Raw genomic sequence first — 9,511 nt, forward strand, 5'->3', positions numbered from 1 at the left:
ATTTGAAGCCTGTTCCTACAATATACCCGGCCAGCATTGCAACAATTTCACTTCCAGCTATGTTTATACCAAGAAAATCACCAACTAAAAGAATTTTTTAAGAAGATGAGTATCAGAAGTTTTTATCAAATCATATTATTGAAGATCTTAATTCTCTCACAGTTGCTGATTCACCAACAGGATATTCATTTTCCAATTTCAATATTGTGTTGTAATCCATAAAATTATTCAAAATGAACTACACATACCTGAAGTTGCTGAATCATTCATGAAGATTTTTGTCAATACGAATACATTCAGTGAATGTATTTGTATTGACAAAAATCTTCATGTCAAACTTTTTTATAAAAATCTTCCAGTTTCTTTGCCACCTTGGCTCAGAGTAACTCATCAATGTATGTTAAAGAGAAGGAGTATGCTGGAAAACTTCGATTCACATTTTAGCATCAAAAATGAAAAGTTGTCTTTCTTTCATGGTAGTTGGTTTGAAAGAAAATACCTCTTGTGTCATCAAAGCAATTCCAATTATAAATATAAACAGTGATTGGTTGAAAACTGAAATTCTCAGCTTGATTCAAACTTTATTAAAATATAGTTTTAATGTTCGAGGTATTGTTTGTGACAATCATGCTTCAAATGTTTCCTCTTTTACAAAATTGCTTGATGCACATGGTAAAAAACCAGACAATTGGTTTATTAATGTACAATCACAAAAAGTTTACCTATTCTTTGACACAGTGCATCTGATTAAAAACATTCGAAACAACTTACTAAATAAAAAAAGGTTTATTTTTCCAGAATTTCATTTTTCAGCTTTTAAAGATGAAATTCACGTTCAACCAGGAGAAATATCAATTAAAATATTTCATGATTTATTAGAAAAGGACAGCCTGTTGGATGCAAGTTTGAAAAAAGCACCAAAAATAAATAACAAAGTTGTCCATCCTGGAAACTTCAAGCAAAGTGTCACTGTTGCTTTAGGTATCTTCCATGAAACTACAGCAGCAGCAATAAAATCATATTTTCCCAACCGTTTAGACATTGCATCTTTCCTAACTCTTTTTAATAAATGGTGGACAATTACAAATTCAAAAAATCAGTTTTCTAATAACTGTCTTGGAAATGCTGCTATTATTAATGATAAAAAACCTGAGTTTTTTCAAGCTTTCGCTGAATGGTTAAATAAATGGAAAAACACCAAAATCCCAAATTTTGAGAAATATACATTATCTCCTCAAACATCATCAGCACTACAAAGAACTTTATTATGTCAAGCTTCTTTAATAGAAGATCTATTCAGTGCCGTGGCAAAGGCCCCCCAAACCCCCCATTTGGGGGGGGGGGGGCCCACGAGATATAAGGGGCCCGTTTTTTAAAAAATGATAAAATTTTTTATGGCATTTTATTATTTTAACAGATAATTATCAATTATATTCAAACTATAAAATAAAATAAATGCTACTAAGACAATTTTAATGTGAAAAAAAACAACTGATGAGAATGGACATCCTTGTTTAGTTTCTGTATCTATATAGTAGCTTAACTCTAAAATTTTTACTCATACTTTTATGAAAAACACGGAATTTTTTAATCTTGACATGTTTCGTAGTTAACATACTACATTTTCAAAAGATTAAATAACAATTTAAAACTCTGGATATAAATATAAAATCAAAATTTGAAGACATTACAGAGAAATATTAACCGACAAATAGAATTGTTACAAACCAATAAAAATTATAATACAAATTATGATATCATAAATAGCATGCAAAAAATTATGTAAATAAAACAAACTAGATTGACAAATTTATATTATAATGAACAGTTTATTTAAAGATGAGTTTTCCTATTTCACATGGAGTTTTCACACCGGGATATTTCCCGGTGGGCCGTCAGCAATACAACATTTTAAAATTTTATAATATTTTAAAAAGTATTTTCTTTAATTTTTTTAATAACTTTCTAGAATAGTAATAAAAAATTGTGAGTTGAAATACGATTTGAAATATTGATTTCTGCGTGTCAGTTGCTTCATTTGACTGTATGATGTGTGTGTAGTTGGTTAAACCGAAACGCAATCGTCATTATTCAAAATTCGTAGTGAGCGTGGCTGAATCAGCTGAGCCGGTAAGTTTATTATTTTTAGGAGACATTATTATTTTTCATTTAATTTATTTGTATAAATTAAATAGGTATAGTACTATAGTAGGACCTAAAAGTAAATTTTATAAACTATCTGTTCTATTTTTAGGTATTAATTATTGGAATGAAGAAAGTGAAAAGTGGTGCAGCTAAGAGAAGAGAAGCAGCTGCAGCCAGGGAAGTAATAACTAAGTACCCCAAACTTACACAATTTTTGAAACCAGCAGTTCAAGCTGATGGTGAATCAGTAGCAATAACAGAAACCAATAATGATGTTACAGCCAATGCAGAAAATGATTCTGTTTCTTGTTTTGGTTTGTCTGCTGAAGGAGACTCTAATATGGCAATCTGTGAGTGTATACCAACTGCCACAACACTGCCACTTCTTTTTCTCAGTGATGATCCTTCTGATTGGCCAGAAAATGTTTCTGATGCACAGAGGTGTGACATTGTTGAACGTGGTGTAAAGCAAATTGAGATAGATTTTCCACACAATCAAGAAAGACGACGATTTTCAGTGACTTATTATAAACGACAGATGAAGAATGGAGAAACTATTGTACGGTCATGGCTTGTGTATTCTATGAAAAGTAATAAAGTTTTTTGCTTCTGTTGCAAACTTTTTGGTATATCAGATTCACCATTCCGACAAGGGATGAACACATGGGAAGGTTTATCCAAAAAACTGAATGATCATGAAACAGGAAGTACACATCTCAGGTGCTTTGAACAGTGGATGACATTACGAAAAGGTAAACTGTTTTTAAAAAAATTTTGTCATTAAATATAATAAATATTTATATATTTTACCAAATTCAAGATTGCAGGCATAATGAATCAAACAACCATTGATGAGCATCAATACAAGTTGCTTCAAAAAGAGCGAAAATTTTGGAGAGCAGTATTGGAACGATTACTAGACATCACTCTATTTCTTTCTGCGAGGAATCTTGGATTCCGTGGTTCACAAGAGGTCATTGGTTCCAAGAACAATGGAAACTTTCTTGGGTTGTTTGAATTGATGGCGAAGTATGATAGTGTGCTCGATGAACTTTTACGTCGGATTCAGAAGAAAGAAACTAATGAACATTATTTGAGCAATGATACCCAGAATGAGTTGATTGAATTGTTAGCCAAGGAGATTGAAGCCGAAAACCTTTCCAAAGTAAAGAAAGCGAAATATTTTTCCATTATTTTGGATTGTACGCCAGACGTTTCACATAAAGAACAAATGAGCATAATCCTACGATCAGTAGTTTGCATTCCTGGGACAGGTATCAACATTTCTGAAAATTTCTTTGGATATCTCAAGGTAGATGATACCACTGGAAAAGGGCTTTTGGATGCCTTTCTAGATCAGACAAAAAAGTGGGAATTAAATATTCTTGACTGTCGAGGCCAATCCTATGATAACGGTGCTAACATGAAAGGAAAGGCAAAGGGTGTTCAAGCTAGGCTTCTTCAAATGAATCCCAAAGCTCTATATGTTCCGTGTGCAAACCATTCACTTAATCTAGTCATTGTTGACGGTGCAAAGTCATCCAACAGTGCAATTACTTTTTTCGGAGTTCTTTCAAGATTGTATACACTCTTTTCATCATCTCCTGCTCGATGGCATATTTTAAAGTCATGTATACCCATTTCTGTCAAGCCTCAATCCGATACCAGATGGGAAAGTAGAATAAACTGTGTGAAACCTCTTCGCTATCACCTGAAAGAGATATTAGAGGCATTAGAAAAATTGGAAGTGTATGCTCTAGAGAAGAGAGATGGCGCAACAGCTACAGAAGTATGTTCGCTGATGGAATATATGATGACATGGCCATTCATATTGTCAATCGTTATTTGGTATGACGTTTTATACCAAATTAACAAATCAAGTAAGCTTCTGCAGTCCTCTACAACTTCCCTTGATGTCTTGGATAGTGAAATAAAGGCCACATATACATTTCTTCAGCAATATCGTGAAACTGGATTTTCAGACGCACACATGAAAGCATCAGAAATCGCAGAAGTGTTGGACATTGCAAAAATTTTTCCAGAAGTGCGTTCCCGACAAAAAAAGATGATTCATTCATACGAGTGTGCCGATGAAGCTCACACCATCCAATTAGAACAGAAGTTTAAAGTTGATTTCTTTTTACCACTCCTTGATATGTCAATGGGATCAGTAAAGGAGCGTTTTGAACAAGTCAGTAGTATCACAGAGCTCTATGACTTCCTATACCGTTCTGAGAATCTTATTCAAATCTGTAAAGAAAATTCTTTGTCTTTATATTGCAAAAATTTGCAAGCAAAGCTTGGCGATATAGATTCGGATGATCTGGAAATGGAATTAAAACGATTTGTCATAGTGGTACAGGAGAAAGAAAGTACTCACATGAAATCTGCACATGATTTTCTTAATTACATTTATAAAGAAGAGCTGCAAGAAACTTATCCAAATCTTGCCATTGTGTTACGCATAATCCTTACCTCACCAGTAACTGTCGCAAGTGCTGAACGTAGCTTCAGCAAGCTAAAATTGATTAAGACTTTTCATAGGTCAGTATATTTAATCTTGCTACTTTATACATAATAGATGTAGCTCTATGCATTTCTTTTCACTTTTTATAGGTCAACAATGGTTGATGACCGCTTGTCTTCTCTGGCGATGCTGTCAATTGAGAACGATGTGGCAAGAAAATTAAATTATGAGGAGATAATCAACAAATTTGCAAGTATGAAAGTTCGCCACAAGTCATTTCTGTGACAATTGTGAATATGTGATTTATTACAGGTTTTGAAGTATTACCAATATAATATAACAAACATTATTCTGATAATTATCCGTACATATACGTTTGTCTATACTTATATGTCTTATTTTTGATGTTTTTAGCCTTTAGAAAAAATGTGACGCATATATATCCTGTAATGTGATGCCACAAAATTAGGGCCCAAAAAAATGATTTGGGGGGGGCCCAAATGTACCACGCCACGGCACTGGATCTATTGGAAGGTAATTATAAATTTATATTGACTGCTCGTTTTCAAAGTGATCCGTTAGAAAGAAGATTTGGACAATACTGCCAAATGAGTGGTGGCAGGTTTCTTGTCAGTTTGAAAGATGTTATTAGAAGTTTAAAATATGTTGCAAGTTGCTTTGTAGTTAACATTTTCAACAGGAGTCGAATGACTATAATTATTTAAATAAATTTTCCAGAGGTGGGCTAACAACTCCATCACTAGCCCTTTTAGAATATCTCTGTGATAGTTTTGCTATGTTAGATCATGTATTTGATGTTATTTATCGATCTCAAATGCAACATCGATAAGCAGTAAAGTTAGTTCTTGACAGTAGAGAAAGTTACCAACCATTTTTATGTTTAAATCACCAAAATTGTGGAAAGGAAATTATACACACTGTTATTTCAAATATTTATTTTAATAACATCAGATTCCATTGCTATAGATAACATTGTTGCCTTTAAAAAAAGACAGAGATAAAAATAAGAATCTTTTGTTTCACATTTTTAAACAATTTGTGTAAAAATTTTTAAAATACTTTTAAAGCTTACTTTTGAGAATTTGTGTATTCTTATTTCTTATACAGTCCTTGAATATCTTAAAAATTCTACTGACAAATATAACCCATGTCTTTCTATAATCATTTAAATAATATATAATTATGAAGGTTAATAAATGTTGTGTTGTTTTCAATAAAGACAATTATTAATCATGGTTACTATTTATTACTGAAAAGAAACCTAAAAAAAAGCCTAAAATTTTACAAAATTTAGTGAAGTATAGTATATACTTCGATTAAGCCAACGCAAAATTTTTTATCCTCAGCCAGATTTACTTACTTGAAATCTATAGCTCAATAATTAAAATATTTTGAGAAAGATTGTCCATCCGACAAAATATGCGTTTTTTAACTGGCCTTCTATTTTTTTTCCGGTTTAAGCAGAATAGAAGGCCGTGTATTTAAGTAGGCCATGGAACATTATATATATTTAGTTCAAAGAATGTTAGTAAAGACATCTGTTCAAAAAGAGGCTTTGTGTTTTCTTTTTTATTTTTAAAGTTAATTACTCGTATAGCATGCTTCTGTTTACGATAGAGAGGTTCTAGTTTGCTTTTATAGGTACTACCCCATGCTGTATTACCGTAATTTAAATAACTTTGAACAAAGCTATAGTAGATTTGTTTGAGTAGCGGCTTTTTCAATAAATGGCGTGATCGATATATTATTCCGATACTTCGAGATATTTTACTACCTAAATAGGCGATATGTTTATTCCAATTTAGATTTTCGTCAATAAAAACACCTAAAAATTTAATAACATTATCGCTACTTTTTTATTTATTTTCAATAAACAATTTTGGAAGAGAAGATTCGACTTCCTTTTTTTTATAAGAAGGATGAAATAAAGAAAACTTCGTTTTACTTGAGTTAATAGAAAGTTTATTTTCCCTGAACCATCCAGAAATTTTTTTTAATTTATGATTCATTTCTACGCACAGTTCGTTTATAATTTTTCCGGAGATAAAAAAGTTGCTATCGTCAGCAAACATTATAGTTGAAATTCTTTTTGATGCCCGATAGAGATCGCTAACATAGATTAAAAAAAGCAAAGGCCCAAGTATTGGACCCTGAGAAACACCAAACTTTAATATAGAAGGATTAGAGAGTTTATTATCTCTATAGTATATAGATTGCACACGTTTATCTAAGTAGCTTTCTATCCATTTGTTTGTTCTACCTCTTATACCATACTTGTTAAGCTTTGATAATAATATTTTGTGTTCAACTGTATCAAAAACCTTAGAGAGATCTATGAATACACCTAATGTAACTTCTCCGTTTGTATAAGAGTTTTTTATTTCATCAACAAGGTGAAGGATTTCGTGTTCAGTTGATGTATTTTTTTGAAAACCGAATTGCTTAAAGTAAATAAAATTATTTTCTTTAAAAAAAGTATATACTCTATTGTGCATAATTCTCTCAAGTATCTTTTTTCTACATTCTCAAGAGAATGTAGAAAGTATTGATATTGGTCTGTAATTGCCTATTTCCCTTGTATCTCCTGATTTAAAAATGGGTTTTACTTTCGCAGTTTTCAGTTTTTCAGGAAAGATACCTTCCTTTAAGGAGTCTTTAAATATTTTAAATAAAGGAGCTTTAAGCTCGTTTTGGTAGTTAATTACTAAAAACTCATTACGCCCTTTAATGGGATTACTCTGTTAAAACATAGTTCTAAATAAACCGGTTAAAAACGCATCTATCACAAAAGTAGTTTTGTAAAAATATCAAAATACTTCAACAATATTGACTGGCAGATTGTATTCAACAGACTCCATACTAATAAGATTTATAAAATTTTCTTGAACCACTAGGAAGCTGCATGCAAAACTAACGTTTTAGTGACTTAATCAAAATGAACTCATTGTGTTAGCAAATGGATAAATAAAGGCATCCAAAATAATTTAAAAGCTAAAAATAAACTATGGTTTTGATGTAAAGCGATTGGGTACAAAAATCCACACTGTTGGTGTGGATAATGTAAGTGCCGAAAAGTGCTGACAGTTTCTTGATACCATTAAGCACAAATTTTGAGAAGTCGTTAGATAGTGGTTGTTGTACTGAAATATGAAAAAAGGCTAACAACACTGTTCAAAAAAGGAAGTAGACTCAACCCAGGAAATTACCAGCCTATATAATTAACATCAATTATATGTTAAGTGATGGAGAAATTATTACGTAACAGTTTGGTCGATCACTTAGTCGAGCATAGCCTTATTTCAACCAATCAATATGGATTCATTAATAAAAAGCATGAGTGACTAATTTATTGGAGTTGATGGAAATAATGTCAAAAGCATTATGTGAAAAAGTATCTACGGATGTAGTATTCATAGATTTCAGTAAAGCATTTGATATTGTTTCACTAAAGCGACTAATTCACAAACCTGAGGCATATGGTTTCACCGGAAATCTCTTAAGTTGAATAAAATCATTTTTACAGCAGCGGTTTTAACAAAAAGTGATGGGTAATGTGTGTCCTTGTGGTTGGAGTTGTTGAGTGGTTTCCTATAAGGATTCATTTTGGGTCCAATACTAATCATTATTTTTGTAAACAAGATATTCGATATTGTTAACCACCCGTGTAAAATGTATGCTGATGACAAAAATTGCTGGCCCTTTTAGACTCAAAGTGATATCAGCATCACATTCTAATGGCTTAAAATCTGGCGTATGAAACTCAATATCGTTAAATGTGTGTATTTGTGGTGCAGTGGCTAGAGTTCTTGCTTAGACGCCGGCCCTAGCTTATTAGGCTACATTGGTAAGGAAAGAGGCCTTTATTTCTTAGTTAAAGGAAGTCACTTGTCACATATTGTTACGGAGCTCTGTGATGAGACCATAATGACTTCTGGGAGCACCTAAATGACTTTAAAAAAAAGTGTAATCGTGCACATAGGTATTGGCGGTGATAGCCAACAATTCATTTTAATTATAAAAGTGCAAAACCTGTTTAAAAACTTCTTACCGTCAACTATCACACAAAGATTGTCTGATTCTACTAAACTAAACTTTCTTAGAAACCCGTCGAATTAGGGGAGATCTGATACAAGCGTATATAATTGTTAATAAAATAGATATTCTCTCGTGGAGTGAACCACATGTTCTTCATAGCGGGGTGTAAAATCCAATAAAAATCAGAGAAAATTTTCTAATAATAACAAAAGAATTCGCAAAAAACTGAAAGCAAAGTATCAGTTTTTCACAAATTGAGTAGTGAATTATTGGAACGCATTGCTGTCAGACGTTGTATGCACTGTATCTGTTAACAGTTTTAAAGCTCCGAGATAATAACTAAAGTACCGAGGTTATAACTAATGTACCAAGAAAAGAAAAAAAAAACTACAAACTACAAGTACAACTTTATACTTTATATCATATTTCCATGTAGTTTTTATATATTGATTTAAATATAAATTTGATTATGAAGTATACACAGTAAAAAAACTACTCGTTATAGTAAAATAACATAACGGTAACTGCCGTTATGTTATTTTCATACGAATTATACATTAAACATAACGGTAATTACCCGTTATAAAACACGAAAATTGGCGTTATGTTATCCGTTATGTTTGAAAACCTGAGATAACGGGTAATTACCCGTTATTTTATCCGTTATGTTTTAAGGAAATTTCAGTATTCTATCCAAAATGCTGGTTCCTACGGAAATATTTACTCTGCTTGATATTGAACATTTAACAGAGTGAATATCTCTTTATATATCCATGCATTTGATTTTTTTTTTTTTATAAAGATAAAATGTAACTAATGTCCAATGGCAGGTCAAATGCTTTG

The 9,511-nt window shown here is 31.8% G+C and overlaps 1 protein-coding gene across 1 annotated transcript; it reads left to right on the forward strand.

Annotated features, from left to right (window-relative positions):
• Positions 1 to 1,928: 1,928 nt before the first annotated feature.
• Positions 1,929 to 5,070, forward strand: LOC136081814 (zinc finger MYM-type protein 1-like). Its single transcript, XM_065800015.1, has 4 exons — positions 1,929 to 2,130; positions 2,255 to 2,897; positions 2,973 to 4,689; positions 4,762 to 5,070. Exons 2-4 carry the CDS (start codon positions 2,270 to 2,272, stop codon positions 4,895 to 4,897), a joined length of 2,481 nt encoding a protein of 826 aa, XP_065656087.1. The 5' UTR covers positions 1,929 to 2,130; positions 2,255 to 2,269; the 3' UTR covers positions 4,898 to 5,070.
• The last annotated feature ends 4,441 nt before the right edge of the window (positions 5,071 to 9,511 follow it).

The sequence above is a fragment of the Hydra vulgaris genome, chromosome 06 (assembly GCF_038396675.1).
Source record: "Hydra vulgaris chromosome 06, alternate assembly HydraT2T_AEP".
Taxonomy (NCBI): domain Eukaryota; kingdom Metazoa; phylum Cnidaria; class Hydrozoa; order Anthoathecata; family Hydridae; genus Hydra; species Hydra vulgaris.

Excerpts from the sequence above, each read along its gene's own strand:
- LOC136081814 (XM_065800015.1), top strand. The coding sequence starts at position 2,270 with ATGAAGAAAGTGAAAAGTGGTGCAGCTAAGAGAAGAGAAGCAGCTGCA. Across the intron at positions 2,898-2,972 it reads GTGGATGACATTACGAAAAG|GCATAATGAATCAAACAACC; the intron begins GTAAACTGTTTT and ends TCAAGATTGCAG. Across the intron at positions 4,690-4,761 it reads TTGATTAAGACTTTTCATAG|GTCAACAATGGTTGATGACC; the intron begins GTCAGTATATTT and ends CACTTTTTATAG.